This window comes from Mixophyes fleayi, chromosome 6 (genome assembly GCF_038048845.1).
Source record: "Mixophyes fleayi isolate aMixFle1 chromosome 6, aMixFle1.hap1, whole genome shotgun sequence".
Lineage (NCBI taxonomy): Eukaryota > Metazoa > Chordata > Amphibia > Anura > Limnodynastidae > Mixophyes > Mixophyes fleayi.
In genome coordinates, this window is record NC_134407.1 from 33,914,106 (window position 1) to 33,939,428 (window position 25,323).

Below are 25,323 nucleotides of genomic sequence, written 5' to 3' on the forward strand. Positions count from 1 at the left end.
TTGAAGACTTTGGAGCTGGGTAAACAACATCTTATTTAAGAACCTGACTTTCTTATGATCCAGGGAAGAAATGTCTACACAAGTCAATGGCAAACATTCCATATTTGGCTGTATTTGCTTTTGAGGTCTTTTTTAGCATCTTCTAGACAAAATGTAACTGCCAAGACATTAGAAAAGTCCTTGCCATGTCAAAACCTCTCCATGCAACCATAGTCGGGGAACGACTGAGATCTGATATACTGCCAGAACATCTGGTCTATATTCACACACAAACATGAATTAACCATGCATTTTATCATAGGGCTTATTGCAGATTGCCTCTGCAGTGTTCAGCCTTTGTCATCACTCTCCTTCCTTCTTGTGGAGTGCTTTAGCCTCATGCAATGCATCACCTTTAATAAGTACAATTATATTTACTGTTTTGTTTTTTGTTGTTGTTTTTATTGCCATTTAGGGTCTGCTGTCTATCTTGCGTAAATTGAAGAGTGCTCCAGACCAGGAGGTACGAATCCTGCTCCTGGGTCTTGATAATGCAGGAAAAACCACATTGTTAAAGCAATTGGCATCTGAAGACATAAGTCATATCACTCCAACACAGGTGAGTGACAGACACACTTCTGGTGATTAATTATTGGCTGATAAGTCATGTGCCACATAAAAGAATAAGGTCAGAGGCCAAGTACCTTTTTTATTATTATATTTTTATAGTTTCTTTGAGGCGTCACAAAGTTTTCTCAGCGTCGTACATAGAGCAAGGGACAACAGTCCAGGGTAAAAGTATGCGGAATACAGGCAGTACAAAGTGCGATAAGTAGAAAAGTGCAAATAAGGTGCAAACAGTACAAAAATGGCAAACTCCGCAATGAGCAGGTGCCCAGGCAAAGAGGTAAAAGTAACTACCAAGTGCACAGATAGAGTACTGGTAATGGCCAATGTTGTCTACAGTATGTAGTATTTTATTTCATATCACAAACTAGATACGTTCGCAGAGCCCCGTGTTTTGGTTTTGGATCTGGATTAACTTCGTGTTTTGGCAAAACCGACCTCTCGTGTTTTGGTTTTTGGATTCCCATTTTTTTTTGCTAAAATCACATAATTCGGCTCTTTTTTTTTTTTCTGGGTTTTTTTTTTTTTGTTCCTACGTTATTATTAAACTCAACATTAATTTCCAGTCATTTCCAGTCAATTTTTGTCAAGTGACAAGAACACTGCTACTCCTGTTTATGTGTGAGCAATGGCGCTGGATCTCCTGGGGAGGGAGGTACTTATGGAATCCAAAACTTGCGAGATCCGACAACGCAACAATGACTGTTTGCCTCGATTCAGATCCTAGGACATGCGAAAGTACCGAGCCGGCTCGCATCCCCTAAGTTTGGGTGGGTTCGGTTTTCAGTAAACCGAGCCCGAGCATCTCTATCACAAACAAGTGTTCCTATCATTGTACTTTTATATACAGATATTTACAATTTACTTATACTGAAAGAAAGTCTGTTACAAAAGTTCAAAATATTCTGGGGCATTACTATTGTAATTTTTCTTTAATACATTTGTCCTACTGTGCATGCTGATAATCCATGCCTTTTTACTAGCAGAGTATTGAAACAGAAGCAAGATTACCATAAAAATAATAATAATCATGTCGCAGATAGCATGCCACGCTTACAGCCTTCTACAGCATTATTTTTTTCGCCATAACGTCTCCCCGCAGGGACACAGGGATCAGGTCCCCAATTCACAAACCAACATGCAGACCCAAAAAATATAATAAATGAAACATTACAAATAAATGGTCTGTTGCCTACCAGCCCAACAATATTCTGCAGAACTTTGACTCCTAGTTATGAGTGTTACACATTCATGCAAAAACGCTGCAAGTCACAAAAACCGACCGTTACTGACCACTCCTACTGGTGTCGCCTCGCCATCAGACACTCGCCGACTGCTAATGCCAACTGCACACCAGTTGTAGGAGAATTCGGTTGCCACCACTGGATAACTTTGTGGCGTCCAGAACCGCTTACTTCTGGGGTAGTTGGTATAGCTGCTGTAGTGCCTATTTGCTGCGGGTTGGCTGGTAACGCCTGACCGTCTACTATGGACCAGGGCTTTTGGGTTAATACAGAGACACTGGGTTCAACTAAGGACAGCCGGGGAAATGGATTAGAGTGTAAGCTCTTATCTGTTAGTCACAGGTTACAGCAGGTAATAGTGGCAGGCAGAATCTTCAAGCGCTGACAAGGACTTTTACACACCAGTTTGTGGTACTAGTGGTCATCCAGAAGTCAGATGGAAAATTATACATTACATGGTCAAACAGTCCTCCTTTTATACAGATTTACGCACATACCCTGGCAGGCGGTAATGCAGCCCACCCTGATTCAAGCTGGCACCAAAACTTCTGATTTTACATAAGATAATTTAACATAAGGATGTGATAATTAGCTAGAAATTAGATACCTATCGGTTTACAGGTTTGGTGAGGAAGCGATTGCGGGGTGGTGAAATTGTTTCTCTGCCCAAAGAAGAGACTTGGGGGTATATTTACTAAACCACGGGTTTGAAAAAGTGGAGATGTTGCCTATAGCAACAATCAGATTCTAACTGTCATTGTGTATAATGTACTAAAATAAATGATAACTAGAATCTGGTTGCTATAGGCAACATCTCCACATTTTCAAACATGCAGTTTAGTAAATCTAGCCCCCTAATCTCAAAAGTATATGGTTTGCCTCGGCTCCTCTAAAAGTAAAGTTGTACCAAGAAAAATGGGCTACAAGAACAACACTGTATAGACAAATATTCCAAGCCTAAATACAACTGATTATAGTGGCAGATTTTACAAACTCATGGAATTGACTTAAAATGCAATGATTTTATTGCTAAATTCTTACATACAAATAGTTGTAAAAAACAAAAATAGTTGATCATAATACAACAAATGAACAGGTAAAAATAATAAGAGACTATTCTTCTATGAAACTGTTATCACTATATATCGGAGCTTATACACCCAAAACTTCGGTCTCAAGGTCAGTATGATAAAAGCAAGGGAGGAAAAGATCCACTTAGCAGTCACCTCCCATAGATTGTCCTGTGTAAAGCAGTAGAGACAGCATGCATGTGGCAACTTTAATAGAACTCTATTCTAATGCTACCACATATAAATGCTGTATTTATCATCATCATCATCAACATTTATTTATATAGCGCCAGCAAATTCCGTAGCGCTTTACAATTGGGAACAAACATTGATAAAACAATACTGGGTAATACATACAGACAGAGAGGTAAGAGAACCACATATAAATGCTGTATTTACTACTTGATACTCCGCACTGTCGACTGTTTTTCAACAGTATGTGTTACCTAGATATGACTGTGTTGTCTTGACACACTGAATTAGACAAATCGGATTGGAATCTAGCAATGGGGACAATAGTGATTTTATTTTATTTATTTTTATCTGGGGAAAAAAAAAAATCAATGTGAACCTGTCGCTAATCTAAAACATTACCAAAATCATCCAAGCATGTAAACTAATTGGCCATGTTCCATTATGTTGTTGTCAGCAGTGCCAGTTATGGGTGAATCATACATAATTATGTGGAAATATAACATTCTTTTATAATATATGGCACACAGCACAAAAAAGTATGTTCGGACAATGATACCAAATAAAACGTTGGTTTTATATTTGTAGAATACATACGTAACAAGTATTGGCTTGAATTTATTCATACTCATGTATGATTTTATGGTTTCCTTTAAAACATTACACTAAGGGATGCCACATTTTGTGCAGGTTATGACTTGCACTGTTGAGCTTACTATGTGGTAGTGTTGTCTCTACAAGATCAGGATAAAATTCAGGGACTTTTTTGAGCAAATTGCCTCTGAGTTTCCCTCTATTGCTCAATTGCTTAGTCACCGTGCATTTTTATTGACAGAATAACAGTTCTCATTGTATGTCAGAAAACACCTACTAGTTGGTGTACTGCATGGGACAAATAAGTGATCTAAATGTTGCTCATGCCCATACTGCCCATACCATGCCAAACATGTACAGGAACTGATCACTGGAAATCGGTGCTGTTTAAGATCCCATTAGATTGGATCCTTTTGATGTGTGTCTGTAAGCAAAGTGTAACAATGTTTCATATGCATTTTTTTGGCAGAAAATGTATCCATGTTTACTACTTTTTGATATTTACATTGTTTTTTTTCCCCCAGGGATTTAATATCAAGAGCGTACAGTCTCAGGGTTTTAAACTCAATGTATGGGATATAGGTGGACAGAGAAAAATCAGGCCGTACTGGAGGAACTATTTTGAGAATACTGATGTACTTGTAAGTATTCTGTCTTATTAACAGAATATAAATATATACACACATATGAATTGAAATCAAGTTTGGCGCTAAAAGTGGCAGCTAGGGTTGACATGGAACCTAAATTTTTATTTAAATAGAAATTGCAGCCATATTGGTAAGGTGAGCAAAAGAGGTTATGGGTACCTAAATTTTTTAAATAGAACAAGAGTGCATCTCTAAGCCTTTGTGCTACTTCTTTTTAGGGCATATGGGTATGATCTGCATGTATATCTGTTTTACACAAGCAGCTTTTTATCACCTTATATTGCAAAAATATTCACTGCAGCAATAACCATCATAAAATGCCCAATCAATCTGATGATGGTCAATAAATGTACCTGGATATTATCAATACTGTAATATAAGGGCCATTTAGGTGGACAGCCCCATTTATTCCCTCTCTATTTACCCTTCTAGCTGTTGTTTTTACCCATTTTGTATACCCATTTTGTATTGTGTCCCCCTGTTTGGCTGGTTATGTACCATAATATAAGTTTAGAAAATCAATACCATTGAATTGTTGAAAATGTAGATGCCAGCTGTCCTTTTTCTATTTGCCAGGAGCTTGTCCAGTCTTGGCTTAATATAACAATTCATCTCTAATATGGAACCACTGTAGTTTTACTCAAAAATAATTTGAAAATATGACACTTTTTCTAAGTATAATTGTCCCTTTAATAACATTTTACTTGCGCTGCCTACATGAAATTCAGATAAACACAAAAACATTAAATTATTAATTTACTCCTCTGTGTTATGGATGACTCTGTTTGTAACAATTACTGCTAGCTAAGCTAATCTCCACAAAATAGTCGTCAAGACCACAGGTTGAATTAATGAAAATGTGTATACAACGGAACTTACTTTACCAAAGTTGTAATGCTCTATATAGTGTTAAAGAATGATTATATTATGTGTTTGTTTAGATATACGTCATAGACAGTGCGGATAGAAAACGGTTTGAAGAAACTGGTCAGGTTAGTATTGCTAAGAATTAAGCATAACAGTTCTTATTTCATTGAAAGGTTCCCATGACCAATTTCCTTGTAATTATTGGGTTTCCTATCTGTTCAGGACACAGATCTGCTCCTGATAATAGCACTGAATAAAATAGTTACACACCAGCACCATATCTCAAAATGAAAACCCTCCTTAAACCTTTCTTATAAATGGCAATTTTGAATTCATTCGAAAGAGTCTAATATACAATTTAATTACATCCCTTTTGCTGACTGTAAGCTGCCAGAATCTAACTGGACAGTTTGCTTATTGCTCCAAGTCAGTGACTTTGAAGTTGCGTCTGTTTGTTTGTTTTTTCGCAGAATTCTAGTGGAAGATGACCTTTTAAAGTCTCTTCATAGAAATACTAAATGTATTTACCTCTGAATGCAGCGGTCCCTATTACGAGAGTACAATGTGTAGTTCTGTAATTGTACTTGCTGTGATAAATGGTTTACAAGGGGAACATAATGGCACATAAAACATCCAATTCAAGCTGTTCACATTTGATCCTGCTTCTAAAATTAAAGTAAAGTTGTTTTTATTTTGCATTAAAGGAATTGGCTGAACTTTTGGATGAGGAGAAACTGAGCGGGGTTCCTGTGCTGATCTTTGCTAATAAACAGGATTTACTGACCGCTGCGCCAGCCTCAGAAATTGCTGAGGGCCTAAATTTGCACACAATCCGGGATAGAGTCTGGCAGATTCAGTCATGTTCAGCCCTCACAGGAGAGGGAGTACAAGTAAGTGCCTTAGGGAGGGGGTCGTGTAATATTGGTGGTATCTGATCCCACTTCAATATAGCAGGAATTACCTTGCTGGTGTACGTTACATGTTAGTGTCTAGTATCAATCTTTCTTCCACAATGATAACCTCCTCTTTCTTTAAGCTATTTTTTTTTTTTTTTTTTACAGCTTTCCCATATGATTTATTTTATGGAGTGATATAGATGCATTTATATAAATATTTCTATACAAAGGTGCTATGTACATTCAATTTGTGTCTGCTACAGACAGCAGTTAAACATCCCACTGGAAGCACCACACTTGTTCTTGTCTTTCAGATAAGACTTTCTGCTGTGTACTAATAATTCCCACCCCACCCCCTCCCATACTCACCTTAAATTCTTATTGGACATTGTTTAGAATGGTGTTTGTTGTGTATAAACTATTTCACTGCCAAACATAGAAATGTCTTTATTCAAAGAGAAAACATAAAAAGTATGTTTACATTTATTCTACTGTAAGTGTATAATAAGTCTATTGACTAACTGGATGGTAAAGATACACTGTACTCCAGAGTGTAAGTGATGGTACTTGCAGGTGAAGGATTTTCTCTCATCAGAGTTGGGGATTGCATGTAGCTACCTGCATAGACCTGAACCTCACCACAGGGTCATCTGCCAGCAATTTTAAACTTGCTGGGCAGATAAAGTGTACGTATCCTATGCTTTATCCCCCTCCCTCTGAAGACATATCTTAATAACTGCATGTAACATTGATGCACTCTTGAGCAGAGTGCATCTAGCCAAAGGATATTGAAAACATCCTTGTAAAATCAATCAAGGGCAGTGGTCCCCAAACTGTGCCCCTAACCTCCCTGGGGTGCCTTGTAGATCTCACAGGGGTGCCTCGGCCAGGGCCAGTGGTAAGCAAGGCAGGGGACTACTTGGTAATTATTTGGCTATGGGGTGCCTTGAAAATATTTTGGAGGCCCTAAGGGTGCCTTGAACGGCAAAAGTTTGGAATCCACTGATCTAGGGCATGATTTATGGGTTTAAATAAACTGAAAATGCACATGGCATACACAGGACACATCTGTGCTCAGTTTAGCCTCATTCAGTTCCTAAATTCATTTTAAGAATAAGGAGAGTTTGGGACAAAGTTATTTTTCGTTTGTGTATTTTTTTTATTTTTTTTTTACTTTGCCTAGAAATGCACTTTTTCACAGAAGTGTGACTAGAAGGTGGAAAATGCCCCCATTAGCAGCATAAGGGCAAGATTCTGTACTTCTACAGACGCTGCCCTCTTGGCCGGCAAAGTTAAGGCACTTCCCCTTAAAACTGAGCGCTTTCGCTTAAGTAAACGTGACATCCCTCAAGAGCATTTGCGCTGCAATTTTCCACATTTGCAGGTTTGTAGTTGACCCGTAGTGAGATGAAATTACGTTTTTTTAAACAAAAGTTCACAATGGTGGATTTTGTTATTAGAAGTGAGAAGTGTTTTTGTTTTCATTCTTCACTCACAAACATATTTGAGTAATTGTATTAAGTTTTGTCATGTTAAACGTAAATTTTACGTTTAACATGGGAAAAACACTGTTTTGTCTGTTATTCCTACAGCCCTTTAAAGCTGTGAAAAATCTGCAGAATGTCCATCGTTTATATTTTAATTTTGTTTTTAAGGTTTCCAGAGAACAAACACATATAGGGGACATAATGGTATCTAATTACTCCATCTGTCTAGTTCCAAAATAGTCATTACAGGTGCTTAAAGGATATTTCCACCCAGATATATATATATATATATATATATATATATATATATATATATATATATATATATATATATATATATATATATATATATACATATATAATTTTTGTATTTTTGTTCTTTCACCAGCAGGAGCTATGAGTGTGGTAAGGTCTTTCCCAGAATCACAACTTTTCAATCTCAAATATATTCAGTGGTGATAGTTCCTAAACCGTATACATATGTGTAAATGTTATTAGCAGGTATTTTATGTATGAAGTCTTCTAGTTATGGCTTAGCGGAGTATCTCTAGTATCTGGCCTTTGTGCGGTCACTAAACTGAGGGTTTACCATAGTAAACTTGCCCCTTGGTTGCCATTACTACAGGGAGACATATGGAAAGGTTCCCTACACATGCGGCAGTGTAAGTCTGCAGAGCGATCTACAAACAGGCAGGATGACACTTTGTGCTATACAAACACAAACATGTATTATTTTCAGATCACTGGTGTATCAATACGGGTCACTTGGTTCTCGTCATCTCTTGGTGATGGTAGGTGCACAGGCTTTGGCTAGTTTAGTTATGGGAACTAAACACTTGTGTGATCGTTCAGAACTAGAAAATCTCCAACTCCATCTACTAAACAGGCTGCTCTGGTGCTTCATCGTGTTCATGGGGCCTGGGCTCATAATTGGCGCAGGGATCGTTAGCTTCACCACGGTTTGTGATGAGGCAAAATTTGGTAGATTGTTTAGATCATTTTGTCTTCAGTTACTGTCATGATTGTATATTTACTGGCATTCACTAAGAAATGTATTATATTTTTTCCTGTCCGTAAACAAAATAAAACAAATAAAAACATCAGTGAGGTTACATAGACCCAGGTGATGCAGGAAACCATTTTTTCTAGTGTTACCAAGTGGAAATGTACCTTAACTAGCAAAATTCACATAAGATTTACCAAACCAATGGTTCTATGCCTAAATAAGGCCATAGCCCCATATTTTCAGTGGCTGGAACTCTTCTTTCATCTAGAAACTACTGTTTTTACTCTTTGCTACATTTTTTAATAACCTATTGCCATTAAAAAATCTCATTTATCTAAAACCTGGCATTCCTGACTACAGTGCCTCACACAACAATCTCAGATATAGGGCTAGATTTACTAAACTGCGGGTTTGAAAAAGTGGAGATGTTCCCTATAGCAACCAATCAGATTCTAGCTGTCATTTATTTAGTGCGCTCTACAAAATGACAGAATCTGATTGGTTGCTATAGGCAACATCTCCACTTTTTCAAACCTTCAGTTTATTAAATATACCCCATAGAATATAGTATCAAGGACTGATCACTTATATGAAGTAAGAATTCGAGATCCCAAACTTTGGAGCTGGAACACTTTGCAAAGCAGCATAACACAGTCTGAAAAATTGTATTGCAGTGAATGAAGAGGACCACGTGAGCAGCTCTAGTAATCCCTGTTGCTGCAGCTTGCTACTGGATACATTCTAGTCTGTTGCATCTTTCCATTTGAAGTAATGAAAGACTGTAACAAAACAGCTAGGTAATCTAAAATAAAACCTAAAACAAACTAAATTTACAAAAAACAAAACATAGAATGGCATATTTCAGCCCATCTAACCCAGCTGCTCTGCCGCTGTAGTTAACTGCAAAAGCTAAGAAAACATACTTTAACTAGACGGGACACTGGGAGTAGCCGGAACTTCAAGAACGTTGTGGTGGATGTGTGAGTGGAAGAATACATGTAGGTGGGGTGGCGGGAACAATGGTTTATATTACCAGATTGAAGTGAAATCTAACCACAATATGTAATATTAATAATTCACTTCATTGTCAGAGCTGTTTAATCAGCCTGTACCTGGATCTGACCATTTTCTGAAAGTAGTCACCTAAAAGAATGAGCACAGTGGCTTAGTTAGTGGTTAGCACTTCTGCTTCGGAGCACTGGGGTCATGAGTTCCATTCCCGATCATGGTCTTATCTGTGTGGAGTTTGTATGTTCTCCCCAGGTTTACGTGGATTTCCTCCGGGTGCTCTGGTTTCCTTCCACTCTCCAAAAACATACTAGTACAGGGTTTCCCAAACCCAGTCCTCAGGGCTCCCCAACAGTGCTGGTTTTCTGGATCACATGTGACATAATTAGGACCACCTGTGGATCTGTTACAATGTGTCAGTCAGTAATGAATACACCTGTGCTTCAGCAAGGCTACATGGAAAACCTGCACTGTTGGGGAGCCCTGAGGACTGGGTTTGGGAAACCATGTACTAGTAGGTTAATTGGCTGCTATTAAAGTGACCTTAGTGTGTTAGGAAATTTGGACTGTAAGCTCTATTGGGACAGGGACTGATGTTAGTTCTCTGTACAGTGCTGTAGAATTAGTGATGCTATATAAATAGATGATGATGATCACCTGAAATGGAAGAAAAAGCTATTTAATTTTTCTTTTTTTAACCATTGCATATTATATGTGTCACATTTATATTTGTTCTGTACCATCTACAACTTGTATAGTTCAAGTTTAACATATCTGATTTCTGTAATCCACACAGGATTACTGTTGGCAATACCCTAAGCTTCAAGGTATATGATTTCCATACTGTCTCTCTTCTTTCATCCACAGCTGCTGATCTCCCCATCAGCCTAATTGTTCTGTCTTTCTCTATAGTCTCCCTAATTATATTGCCTTTTCCTTTCTGCTATAGGTGCTAGAGACCTATGTGCCTCGATCTTTCTCCACAGTCTCTTGTTTTTCAGGCTGTGACCCTTTCCAGCCTTAAGGATATATGTTTCTATTTAAGATCTCCCTCTCATAATGTCCTGCATATCCCTCTTCGTTCAATCTCAGTCAACGTCTTTGTGTGTCTGTATAATATATAATACATAATACACACTTTTTATGTCTATCAATGTGACCAACAACTGTCTGTCTCTGAGCCTACAGTTGTGACTCTCTCTCTTGCTATTACTGGCTCCACAGCTGTCTGTGCATCTCTTTCTCCCTCCCTCTCTTTCTCACTCACGCTCTCATCTCCCCCTTCCCTTTTCACACACAGTCTGTCTCTGCGCTCCAAATAGGTTTACCATATTGATAAAGGATTCTAATGAAAACTACATACAGCCTGGCTGCATTTTAATCACTGCTCGCTCTCGGTATGCATTTTTCATAAGTGCCCCCTGTTTAAAGTAGCGATGATACAATAGAAGCTTCAGTGTGCTCTGAATTCCAGCTATGGCTACAGACATCTTATTAGCCCCTATGGGCAGTTGGAAGAAGCAGCATTGCTGATTGCTTGTGAAATAAGTATATCTGGGGAATCCATCCTGAGCTCAGCAGAGAGGCCCATCACTTCCTAGCCATCCAACCATTCTATGAAAGCATCTTGTTGTAGAATATTTGTTTCATCCAAAAGTGCAGTACCGTGTGGCAACCAATCAACAATTAGATTTCAGCAATCTAGTTAATGAACATAAATGTCTGATTGTATGCTATGGGTTTTTACATAGTTACACTTTGATAATAAATAAAGTGATTTATTGGCAATTAAAATGTAGGGTTATAGCTAGGGGTTAATTTAACATGATTCTGCACAATAGCTACAATTTACTGCCAACACGTATCTTTTTAAGGTACTAGTTCTAGATTAATGGGTGCACCCAGGGCTGCCAAGAGGAATTCAGGGCCCCGGTACAACAAATTCATGGGGCCCACCTTATAGTTGAGTAAGCTAAATTTTTCATGTGTATGGTCGCACAATTGGGGGCGTGGCAATGCGCTGTTGGGGCGTGGCTAGCACAATAAAATCAATAGGTCCTGAATTCCGCGGAGCGTGACATTTGTCCAAGCATTCCTGACTTTTAGGACATCTAGCACCCTTGTGTAGTATAGGAAGAATGTAGTGTGCACACAAAGAGTTCAGTCTTGGCCTGCGCCCACTGGACTCACCAAACATTGACATTGTCCCTACTAGAATGACAACATTTCACACACTATGCTGCTCTGTCCTACCTGTTCTTCTCACTTTTACCACATGTGGCTGCAGATTTCTTTAGTTGCGGCTTGTCTGGATCATGGAATGTTGGAGGACCTATATGGAAAAAAATGGCTACATTTAGAAAATTACAGCCAGCCCCACTGTTAAATCAATAACATCCATGATTAATAATTAGGCCTTCCTCCAGCCCAAACATTAAAAGAGTATTCCCATTACCCCGCAAACAAAATAGCAGCCATTAATTAGCCACCATCTACCTCACACACACTACATTGCCAAAAGCTTGGTGCCATCACACACACATTACTGTGCCCCGTTATCATCATCACGCTATGCCCCCTTATGATCACACTGCGCTCTCCATGCTGCCTTTGCCCCTTTCTTTAACCCCCTGTACCATGCTGCTTGTCGTTTTCTTTAACCCCCTGTGCCATGCTGCTTGTCCCTCTTTTCTTTAACCCCCTGTGCCATGCTGCTTTTGTCCCTCTTTCTTTAACCCCTTTGTGTCATACTGCTATTGTCCCTCCTTTCTTTAACCCCTTTGTGTCATGCTGCTATTGTCCCTTCTTTTTTTAACCCCTCTGTGTCATACTGCTATTGTCCCTCTTTTTTAACCCCTCTGTGTCATACTGCTATTGTCCCTCCTTTCTTTAACCCCTTTGTGTCATGCTGCTATTGTCCCTCTTTCTTTAACCCCTCTGTGTCATACTGCTATTGTCCCTCCTTTCTTTAACCCCTTTGTGTCATGCTGCCCCCCCCCCATTTTTTAACCCCCCCCCCTGTTTTCCTCCCTTCACTTACCTTTACTTCTCTCTTCCTTCTTGTCTTCTCTGCTGCTCTGTGTTCCATTGCTCCAGACTGACTGAATGCTGGGCTTGACATGATGATGTCACACCCGGCATTCAGTCAGCCTGGAGCAATAGAGCACAGAGCAGCATAGAGGAGGGACGCCGGCGCCGCAGTCACGTGAGTATGGTTTTGGTTTTTTTACTACCCTGCTCCCCCCCACCAACAACCGAGCCCCCCCCCCCTGCCGAAAAAAAACCAAAAAATTAGTTTAAAAAAATAAAATAATAATAATAAAAAAAAATCGTCGGGGCCCGGGCCCCCTGACATGCCCGGGCCCGGGTAATTAGTACCCGCTCCCCCCCTCTCGGCGGCCCTGGGTGCACCTCTTCCTTGGCTTTTAAGCTGCCCACATATATGCAGCATTTTGAGCAAAGGCGCAAATGTACCGCCGATCCAGATGGGGGAAATCTGGTTGACCTATGGGATCCAGTCATTTGTTTTGAGCACTGGATCTGTCCAATCTGGCAGCACTGGCATGTGTCTAAGTTGGGCCTAAGGCAGAGTGGCTGGATCAGCCGTGTGTGGCAGCTTTAGATTGGTCACATGGTAATTTTCTCAAGGCCGGATCTGAAGATCTCCTTTTATTCAGATCTTTTTCTGGTGCTTCCATACTGGGCGTCGGAGACCATACAGGAAGGGTCTCCATATTAACCATGTCGCTAATTTTTGGAAAGAAGGTTTGTTTTTTTCTATCTTCCAGCATTAGAAGCACTTTCTGCTTATTGCACAAAAGGTCTTATAAAATATATTTTATGCACACAAGATTTTTTCCTTTAAGGATCTGGCTTTCATGGCCCCTTGGAAGGAGCTGTATGTGTCATATAAAATATACTGCAGGCCCGTACTAGGGAACGGCTATGTATACGCCTTACATTTTATTTCAACACCATTGCTCTGGTGATGGGATCCTTACTGAAAATGCTGCTGACTCTTTCCCTGGCTGCCTTCCACACTTTCACAGCTGCCTCTTCCACACGTCTTCTCTAAATCCATCCTTCCTTCACTGCCAGTGAGGCTGCCTCCTCCCATTCTTTCCCTGTCCTGCTCTAGTCTTCATATCAGGTTATCTAAGGGAAGCCTGTCTTTGCCAGTCTTCTGATTCCTCCCTATCATACCCGAATAGTAGGAGACAGCCGCAGAAAATTAACACCATCAATTCCAATTCCTCCCACATGACTCTTGCCTCCCTCCCTCTGGCTGGTTGCTATGGTTTGCCATTGGAGCTCTATAGCATGGACTTAAATCACCACTAGATGGCAGCAAAGAGGTCTGTGGAAACTGAGCAACCATTTCTTTCTGTCACTTCCAGATTGTCTGTTTCATTGTAGTCTCTGTTCCATGAAGTTTGAACTGCAAAGTGAATCTTGTGGTTGCTGCTTCATTTCCTTATCACTTATTTTTCTTTTGTCTCCTACTATGAATGTCTGTGTACATTGACATTAATAATAAGTAAAAAAAAATTGCCTGTCTTTAAGAAAAAAATGGAGGTCCATAAAAATGATTCCTTACTGTTAAATGACACGTACCCATACTATGAGTTGTGGGCCTGTCTAAGGTTATATAAACCCTTAATTTCAAATCCCTGCTACATTTTGCTCTCTAGATGATACTAGATCAGTGTTGGCTAACCTGTGACACTCCAGGTGTTGTGAAACTACAAGTCCCAGCATACCCTTCAAGCAATAAGTTGCTATATATTGGTGAAGCATGCTGGGGTTTGTAGTTTAACAACACCTGGAGTGTCACAGGTTAGCCAACACTGCACTAGATTATAGTAAAAATATTCCTTTTAAAGGTTGGCATCCATGTGTTGAATAAAGTATTGTCTTAAAGTGTATTTGCAAGCAACGTGAAACAAAAATTGGGCTATAAGGGATGCATAAATCAAAGTGATATCTGGAAACCTAGAATAACGAACATGCACATCTGCTTTGATTCTGTATTTTTGGTTTTAGTGATACATTCCGTTTGTAGTCCATGTTCCCATATCCTAATACCATTTTATAAACCTTCTCTTAAACGTGATTGATCTGCAGGAATATATCCACAAGATAAACCATGATTTAAGGCTTTTCCATTTAACGTTGGTTGAAAAAGTGTCTGTGGGTCATTGCCCGTTTAAGGTGGCTTCTAGAATATTGTCTATAGATTGCATTATATAATATAGAATATTAAATACCATGCCTAATCCTGCATTAAATGCTGTGGTTATTTTTACATGGCCTCGGCAGGATATTGCACTGATGTCTCAGCAAAACAGGTAACACTGATCATATCTCTGTGAGGATGACATGAAGGCTGACAGATTAGCATGCTACGGAGCCCAGGCTTTGAGGCCTGCTTGTTATTTGAGGATCTAAGTGTAACTCGACACCCTTCTGTAAGATGCTCAGTTCTGGTTTAAGCAGTGTAGAAAGCGGTGTGATCTAAATGCTACCGAATCTCGCACTGCGTTACACTGTGTGTGTGTGTGTGTGTGTGTGTGTGTGTGTGTGTGTGTGTGTGTTAGCCGTTACACTGTAAATTAAACAATTTAAATCTCATCAGCCAGAAATAGCTGTCTGGGTTCAGCAGCATATTTATCTGAGTAATATGTGCATGCTGGTATATTTCAAATTGTATGTGACCTTGTCCTTGCTCATTTGCTAAGCTCAGTGTATGCATTTTTTTTTTTTGGTGCTCAATTCTCTACCATGCCCTCACCCGCACCTCTGTCCCCCTTTAGACGCTGTGCCTTTGTTTGACTGCCGAATTACACCTTTTTCCTCACAGCAGCACCCCATAGATTTCACGCTAGTTGAGCAGACTGTATAGTTTAATAGCTGTAGGTGTATGTGATAGATGAGCCAGGGATGTTACATGTTTGTATCGTTATTTATGGGGCAAGTGCGCTGAGTAGGTGTCAGCAGATCTTTATTGTTTGAAGCTGCCTCAGCCGTTCTGGTTTAGCCAATAAACCCGCATTGAAAATTAATGAAGGGCTGTGTCTCATGTTTGGCACGATGGCTGGTGATACGGTCAGATGGATATCAAAGTACAGAGCCATTGGGATGACTTCATTCCAGAGACACATCTGATACTTTAGCAGATTTCTGTGCACTGCAGTGAGGTGCTAGATGAGAGAATGTGTGTAGGTTGGATACTTTATTGATTATGCTGGTTAATGGTGAATGCAGATATCCTAATGTCAGTTATGACGTGACCATTTAACCACTTCCTTAGGAATCCTATTTCACAGAGTGAATTTGGAAGTGATCAAAGTGTGTCCATTATTCAACAATAAATATGTATTTTTATCCATAAGATACTGGAAATTAAACTACAAAGAAGTCCTATGTGCATAGGTATCTTGCAACATTAACAAAATTTAAATAGGGTCAGCACACCCATTGTCCTCATTCTTCATCATCAACACTGTGTGTCCCCAGTTGTCAAGTGGGTAGGGCTAGAACAACCTCTAGCCTATCGGATCATCAGAATGTTCACTGCAGCACATGTTCTTTAAGGATATAAATGCGGGAGTCAGTCGTGTCATTGTTAGCGAGGATAGGGCTGCATGTGATAGGGGTGGTGCCGTGATGTGAGGAGAGTAGCAGAAGCAAGCGGAGAGGTCACAGAGCTAGCAGATGGAGCAGGGTCCATAACCTCCGTGATGCTCTTGTCAGTGTCTCGGACACTTCTATATGAAACAATAGTCTGCATATCCATTATTTTTTTTCCCATCAGTCTTTTCAGGCTCTGTTAAACTGGCTGCATTTTCCTGCAATAGGATTACAGATATGATGCCTGTTGTATAAAGGAAAACAATCTTCCATCCTGATCATAGGTTTATCTCCAATAATGTACCTTCATATTCGCATATATTTCTGAATGTAGCTTTACTGTTGGTCACATGACAATCATGTTTAATTCTCTATTCGGCCGTCTGACTCTACTCATATGCTATATTTGTTTGTCTGTCCACCACATACTCCCTTTATGAAAACCAATTTCCAGGCGATAGTGTAGAAAATGTGGTGTTGCCCATAAGAACTAGTACAATTCTGTCATTTTGCCAGCGCAGTTTAGAAAGTCTCTCTAATCCTCCTCCATGATGTCTCTAGTGATCCAATCGGGACAATCTCCCCAGTGTTGTCAAGGACCTGCTTGGACCATTATGTCCTAGAGCAGGCCTGTCCAACCTGCGGCCCTCCAGGTGTTGTGAAACTTCAAGCCCCAGCATGCTTTGCTAGTAGACAACCTGTTGATAGCTGGAAGGGCATGCTGGGACTTGTAGTTTCACAACATCTGGAGGGCCGCAGGTTGGACAGGCCTGTCCTAGAGAGTCCTGGATCGGGGACAACAGGGAAGATTTTATTGTTCTCACCTAACTCCACCTAAAAATACATTTTTAGATTTGGGTGGTGTTATCCTTTAAAAAAAAAAAAAAATTAAATCTACGGCATTGGGTAAACAAATTTTATTGTTGCCTATATTTGCGGCTTATTTGTTAGAAATCTAAATGGAATGTACCCTGTCACTGGCTTCTAGATTTTACTGGCTCCCAAATTATACCTATTGTTTGCCCAGTTACAAGTGAATTGGTTCATTACTGCAAACTGCATTGGTTATTATTAGGATTACTACTGGTTATTATAATGTGCCTATTCTGTATTCTTTTAATCCTCGTCTGACCTCTGACTCTCCTCATGGACTATATTTGCAGTACTGTTTTAAGAGGCAAATTACTCCAAGGATATTGATATATTATGCATGATAACTGGTACTACCCATACTACAGAAGTGGCGCAAGATAAGCTTACATTCAGCTAAAACTGCATGTAAAGTTTTATATTTAAAAATCTATCTGTTATACACAGTGGAGGCAGACATTTTGTGGACTGAACCAATATTCCTACATGCAGTCTGTCAAATCACTTTGAACCAGTGACCGGTTATTTCATTCTTCAGTGAGAAAACCCACATTGAAATGAACAGGCCTGTGTTGGCATGAGGGCTGTTGATATGGTCCGATAGACATTGGAGTTCACTGGTTTCAGGAGAATGGTTGGCCTGTATTCATCAATATTGGTTCAGTCCACAATAATAGCTGCCTCCACTATGTGCAGACAATGTGTACAGTTTATGTTTGCAGGGGTGTAGTGCGAGTTATCGGTGCAGTAAACACCGACACTGTTTACTCCTACATAATTATTCCGATAATGAACAGAGCGACATAGAAAAAATAACTACTTACCAGTAAAGAGACACAGAGGAAATCTGATGAGCGTACATCGCAACACTTCCAAATGATGTCCGTTGCGTGCGCGACTTTGTTTTTGTTTTTTTTTGTTTTAAAAGTGGCAACGCACGGACTATGGTAATATTAAATTTATTCCTAACCCTAATCCTTAACCCTAACCCAAAGGTAATAGTTATTTGGGTCCGTGTGCTGCCGCTTTAAAAGTCGACATTTCCAAGTCGCGCACGCAACTGACGTCATTTGGAAGTGACGCGATGTCCTCATCGGATTTCCTCTGTGTCTTTTTACTGGTAAGTAGTTATTTTTTCTATGTCGCTCTGTTCATTATCAGAATAATTATGTAGGAGTAAAGAGTGTCGGTGATTACAGCACCTATAACTCGATTACCACCGGTTTGCAGAATATACATGTTATATATTCATGTTGTGGCTTTTTTTAATCCCTTTACCTGCTCAAACCTATAAATCCATTTCATGGTACAAGAAAAAAACATTAACGTAGCAACATATTTACTGAATCACCATCTGTCACCTCCTACATCCATCCACCTCCATAGTGGCTAGGCCAGGGTTGCAGAGATAATGGTTTAGAAATTCTGTTTTGATTTAATATAATCCTTGCAGTGTGATTAAGGGTATGTTTTCTGTTATCTCAGCAGATGACCAGTTTGTAGCAATAGACATGTCTTGTCTTACAAACCCTGCGTAATATTTCAAAGATATTATCTGATGTCGGTATTACACATACTGTACTGATTGCTCTCCGTGTCCTTGAATGGTTTTTATGTCCTAAACAACACAATTGTGTAAGTGCTTTGCTACAGATTCCGTGGAGATAGACAAATTCAGTTTAACTATCTGTATCCTGATCCTTCTAGTGTGAATCCCTGTCCTCCTACAGTGGGGGTACACCCATGCTCATTTTTCATAATTGAAATGACTGCAGATGTGATCACTTCTCTTGATTTTGCAACAAAAAAGTGCAAAGATAAAGGTTTACTATTTTTCCACCTTCAGATTTCTTTAGCTTGGACTTTCCAGGCTGCAAAATGGATTACATTTATTTATTTTGCTTTTTATATTTATATTTTATTTTTATTTAGTTGTATCTCTGTGATGACACAAAGCTCCTCTGTATACAGTTGTATCCAATGCAGTGAGTGGTGCTGTTCTGTGTTATATCCCATGATGGCACCAATAAACAACTAACACAAAAGGGACCACAAAGAGAATGTTGTATTCCGTACAAGTTTCACATGGGCACATACAAGCTATGGAGGATCTAATGGGAGAGGGTGAATAAAAGTATGTAGGTAACGTATGGTGAGCGCATTTGATAAGCTTGTATCTGTTTTTCTAGGATGGAATGAACTGGGTCTGCAAAAATGTTAATGCAAAGAAGAAATAATGGCCAGGATGCAGTGATGGCTTGCACACAAGACTGCTTTACCACCAACATTCTTTTCACCTGCAAAGGACTCGAAGGTCACAGCTACATTTTCTTTTCTTTTTTTTTTTTCTCAGATTCTGGATAACATACAAAAAAACACTATTTGCTGGCCTGCACTAGCTCATTTGAAACAAAGCATGTCTAAAACTGTTTCTAGCCTACTTGGCATTTATTTAATCTTTTGAATGAATTACTCCTGTATCTTAAACACCAATGTAACCGAAGATCCACTGTAGGTGTAGAAAAGCGTCTTTGTTTAATGCCTTTTGTACCATTCATTGGCATCGCTGGGCTACGTAGGAATACTGTTAAATAGAAGCTGCTCTGTGTTAATGCCCAGGTGACCTCTATACCCCATTAGAGGAGTGGAAAGACTGGGATGGAAATAACATTGCTTGTTTCTAGGTCTGCCACAAATGCTGTCCAAATGATGTTTACCATAAGAGACAAGTTTCAGCAACCTCTCCTTAGCTGCAGCTGCTCATTCAGTAATTCCACACTACGTTCAGACCGTTAATAGCTTGAGATTTTCTTCCCTTTCATCGCCCTAATGCTTTGCTCGTACGTCACTGATTAATGAGCAGTACCTCTAATTACTGAGGCACGGTTGTTGCCTATAGCAACTAGTCAGACATTTCATATCATTTTGTAATCCGCGTTTGAAAATATAGAACCCGGTTGCTATTGATTTATTGCTCATTTTCTCCCATACAGTCTATTCTTGATAGATCTACATGATCATTAGAAGAGTTTCTGCTTTCCTAGTAGATCTTAAGTGTCGCCCATTAATACAGTGATGATAAACACTACAAAAGTTAAACATGAGAAGTGTATAACCCTAAAGAACACAAAGGTTTGTTAATAAACTGGTACAATGTGCTGTTTTTCCTTCCAACCAATCGGTTCTAGCATAGTTTAGAACATGAAGGAAATGTCTGGTTGCTATCGGTTACAACACATTTGTCCACACAGCATTATGTTCTCAAGTAAGCTTCTATGGTCTTGATTTGCCAACTGGCAACTTGGCTACAATATAAAAAGCTCTGGATTACAATATGTAGGTTTAACATTTCTCCTAATAGAAAATTGGGACCAAGCTATTTTTGCACCGTGATCTTTCTGACGTTTGCCAGAGATTTGTTTATGCATGAAAACTCTTTTGGGTAAATTGGAAACTTGTTGCTGTTGATTATTTGCTGGCAGGTGAAAATCTTCTGGAAGTTAGGTGCTAACACGCCAGCAACACCTGACTTTCAGAGTAAATGACTACACTTACTATAAGCATACTGTTAGATATTTAATCTTGGGTCCACACACAAATTATGAACACACCAAAACCTGTCCTTTTTATGCAGATTGTTTTGTTCAGTAGAGGCCGCTTAAAATGATCCATATTTGTGCAACACAAGACCAAAGTTTTCCAGGTAGAAAGGTGATATATGTACTAGATTGTGGTCCGATGGCTGAATGACATAAGGGCCCCCAAACAAAAGTCAGGTGAGGTGTCCTAAAGGAGGTTGAATTTGTAAGTCATTTGGTAACTGGATCAGTGGTAACCACAGGAGCTGATGCTTCATTTCATAGGTACCTGGCTTTGGGATAATTATGCCACAGCCCCATGATGAAATAAAGACAAGTGTTGCACTGTGCTCAGCTGTTGGGATTACCACATATACGTTTGCTGGATAAGCCTCTTCTCTCTTAGTACCTGTGTTGTTGCTCTTTCTTCTATATACACAAAGGTCCGAACGCTAGACGGCACACGTATTATGAGTTGTTGTTTTTAAAGTATACTGTATAATAATCAAAATAAAAGTTTACATCTGGCTAGTATGAATCTGTTTATATAAATATTTATTCATGTTTGATTAAAAAGCACTTATTGTTAAAATCAAGTTAATTCCAATATGGATGTTTTTGCAACCACATCAGGTAAGATGGTTTTGCAGACCATCTTACCTGATGTGGTTATGGTGACCGTGTTACTTCCACCATACAATAACCCAGCCTTCTGTGTCTAGAGCAGCCCGCCAAGGCTCTTCTGGCTCCTGGTGTTTCTGACACTCACCATGGCCATAGCAGGCTGTGACTTGTAGTTTCACAACATCTGGAGAGCCACAGGTTGTCTAGGCCTGCTCTATTGTATGACCTATACATAAGTAAGCAACTATCTTTTGCGGTCATCTAATAATTTTTGTGTACTTAAAATAGACCTCTTTACTTCACCTATTTTGAAAATGCTCCTTTTAATTTTAAAGACATTCTGATCTTAATAGTGTTGTTTCCTGTGCCTGTTACAGGGGAATACATATGTCAGACGTACATTTTTGTTTTACCTCTGTACAAATGATGAGCAAAGTTAGGCGTTTTCCACTGCCTCCCTCCTGCTCTCTTATCATATTTTCCAACCTTCTAGCTCTGTGACACACCCAATTACATCATACTATGCCCACACTGACATCAAACCTGCTGTCTGTCACTAAGGGTAGTACAGAAAAAGATCATTCTACTGAATGGTTAGCTCTGCTGGTCAAATTGGATGATCTCCTGCTATTTGCTGCCTACACGGAGAATGACAGCGCACACACAGGTTGATGCTGGTTATCTATGGTCAACTTCAGATTGTAACATGATCAATAATGATCTTGATCAGCCTATTATCGGGCATGTTGTTTGTTTTGGACTACACACGATCCTGAACAATTGCCCATTATTGCAGTGTGGCAATCTCTTATAGATGCCATATTCTGGCCTGCAACAACAATTGTATTAGTTTTAGAAGTGCAAAACAATCTTAGATGTAAGAATCACTTTATACAAGTAACTTATTGAAATAGAATAAGGTGTATTAATGTATAATACGTTTTTGGGCCTTTCCATTAAGACCTCTGCACTAATCTAGAGTACTGTATAGATGAAATCTCATTGTAGCAGATTTACAAAAGATGAAGCAGACCGGCTAAAACACATAATCCATGCTTTTACAACAAATATTTTATTGGTAGATAATGGCAGCTTCTCAACCTTACATTTTCTAGCGCTGTCTCACAGTTCAGGAATTCATGTCTGTTTAGCACAAAACTAACTCGAAACCAGTTTAATCTGTAGGATCTATGCCTTTTAAACCATGACATATCCTTGATTTTTTCTGAAGTACATAGGACAACATGATTCACAGAGATTGCTATGCTCTGAGCAGTCAGATGGGAAAAACAAAATGTTGGGATCTCCCTTGAGTTCTCTGCCGATGTTAATTTATCTGCAGAGCACATAAGTCCTACCTGGATTTGTGCAGAGATGACATGTTGCTTTCAACTTCACAAACATCACTAATTGGTGGAAGCCAAGTCTGCATGTTTGCAGTTTTCTGATATGTAAAAGGACCTGTCACTTCTGTGATGGGGCTTGTTTAATTAGGCAAAGGCTTGGAATAGCATGCAGCAACCCTCCCATTTACCTGGGAGATGGTCTCTAGTACTTGTGGGTTGTGCTCATATCCATACTAGTTGGGAAGAGCAGGAGGCTGGTGAGAGAGGGACAGAAGAGTGTTGCTTGATTTCCTATTAGCGTTCTATCTATCCCTGTCAAATAGGGGTGGGGGTGATTTTTTTTTTTTCTGCAGTTCCTCTGGAAACGAAGTCCTAATATACATTGCAAATATATGTTCTACTTGATCTGTTCTACTACAATTACTAAATAAAATGTAGGCAGCCTATAATAATCTACTGGGAAACTATAAAACCTATCGCCCCTCTTGTCATAGATGCCTCAATACATACGTCAGCAATTTACATATCGTAGATCATCTACTTAATATTCAAAAGCATTCTAACTTCATGTTATTGTTTGATGTGAAGTGTACAAAATATACAAATGGACATGTGCTTTAACTCGCAGCAAGCAGTCCGTTATTATCTTTCATTAGTCTGAATACACTTTATCAGTGATGGCCAACCCGACATACTTCAAGGGCATTGACATTGTGGTCCTCCAACCTACAAAAGGGTTGGACATTAACTTTAATTTCAAAACGGCTTTGACACCCGTACATCTCTCATTCCAAAATGCACCCACATACCCACCTGCTCCAAAACTCCACCTCATGCTATTCAGATCTGCAGCTTGCTACTAAATATCACTACATGCCCTCAGACCCCTCGTCACAAATTGTCCCCACATGTATTCTGCCATATGCCCTCAGACCTCCCTACACGCCAACCATGCCACTTAGATCCTCACAGACCTCTGCACCTATCCCCACACTTATCTGAACAGCTGGAGCACTAACTCCTCCCCCTTCTCTGATTGGCTGTGCTGTGTGACCTCCCCTGCCCTACAGAGGAGGCTGCATGACTAGGAAGTCAGCTGCTCCCATTGACTTATTATCTGCTTGCAGAATAAGTGATACTGGGAGCAGCAAACTGAGGGCCACAGGGGAAGGCTTGGCAGACCGCCTGTTGCCCACCACTGCACTATACTAATGAAATATGATACTTGATTGCTATTGGTTACAGTACATATTATAGAAGTCCTATAATTTACTAGCTCTCTGTACAGGTCATGGGCAAACTTGAGTGTGACCAACTCCCTTTGATTTGCTCTCTATCATATTTGTGGACCTGGTCACACATCCACGCAATCTTCCACAATGACCTGTGACTATCCCGCTACCACAAGACCGTGCCCTCAAGCTGCTCTATTATCGGAGGAACATCACACATGAATAAGATTGACGGGAGTTTTTAGGTGGGGTAATGGGTTTATGAAAGAGGACAAAAAGAATGGCTCTGTAGGAAAGCATGCATGTTTAATAATGCCTTTATAGAAGCTATGTAAAGTCATGCATTGGAAATATTATGATACAGTACTCTTTCAAAATTGACTTTAGACAAGTAGAAAAAAATAAATAGTTAGTGTGCCTTTACATTAAACGTATGTTAACACTGAAAATATTGTCTTTCAGCTGAATGCATTTGGACATCACCCATTTTCTTTCACTAATGTAAAGTGTGAAAATTTCCAGGATACTGGTGATTTATTGAATTGCTAAATACAGGTTACATTAATGCATGTAAGCAGCCTGAAGATCCCATTATGTCTCAAGCAATTTTGTTTATCAAAAGATCATGTGGTTCTTGTATCATACAGGGATTATTGCTCTGTGATTCAGCCTATGTACATCTGCTGTATTTTAAAGACTGAGACCAGAGGGATTTTACTTATGCTCTAATGTCCCTTTTTGTCTTGATGTTCACTATCTGATTTCTGCAGCCCTACAATTTATTCAAACTGTCAAAGTGGTATTTTATTATACTGTAAAGCTCAATGTGTCACTTTTAAATGTATTTGTCATAAGGAAGGGGAATAAAAGGAATTTTAGTAGAAATACCAAACCGCGTTTTATTTCTGTTTTCACTAAATATTTTTTTTTACTAATTTTTAGCTTTTCCATTTCACTATTACAAAATTAAATATCTTTAATCCTAGGTTTGTCCTAAATGCAGAATTTGACTTTCGAGAATTGACTACCAAGATTTTTATTTGCCAGAATGCAATTAATTTTAATGGACACAGAATTATCATTTACAAAGTCTAAAATTACACATAAAATTTAACTCTATGCTGCTTAATTGTAAAATGGAAATTAGGATTTCACTTTGGTGTTAAGCAGAATCTTCTTTAAAAAGGTGCAGTATTCACCGTATGCATAAATATGGGTATTTTGTATAATACATCTAACTTTACCGGCTTTTGCAACAAGCGGTGCAATACTCAATTGTGGAATAATAATGGTTGCAGAATAAAAGGATGTTAAAAATCAATACACCCATTTTTCCTACATTTCCATGTATGCGTTAAAAAACCCAAAACCAAACACTATAGTAGCATAAAATTCCGTTTTAACCTACTAAAATGAGATAATTTGT

General features: G+C 39.3%; 1 protein-coding gene across 1 annotated transcript in view; it reads left to right on the forward strand.

The window, feature by feature from the left end:
• Positions 1-24,789, forward strand: part of ARL3 (ARF like GTPase 3) — a 28,591-nt gene extending 3,802 nt beyond the window's left edge. The window contains exons 2-6 of the mRNA XM_075216242.1: positions 455-598; positions 4,231-4,347; positions 5,295-5,345; positions 5,925-6,110; positions 19,307-24,789. Coding sequence (XP_075072343.1) covers positions 455-598; positions 4,231-4,347; positions 5,295-5,345; positions 5,925-6,110; positions 19,307-19,354 — 546 coding nt within the window. The 3' untranslated portion in view covers positions 19,355-24,789. The remainder of the gene's footprint in view (positions 1-454; positions 599-4,230; positions 4,348-5,294; positions 5,346-5,924; positions 6,111-19,306) is intronic.
• The last annotated feature ends 534 nt before the right edge of the window (positions 24,790-25,323 follow it).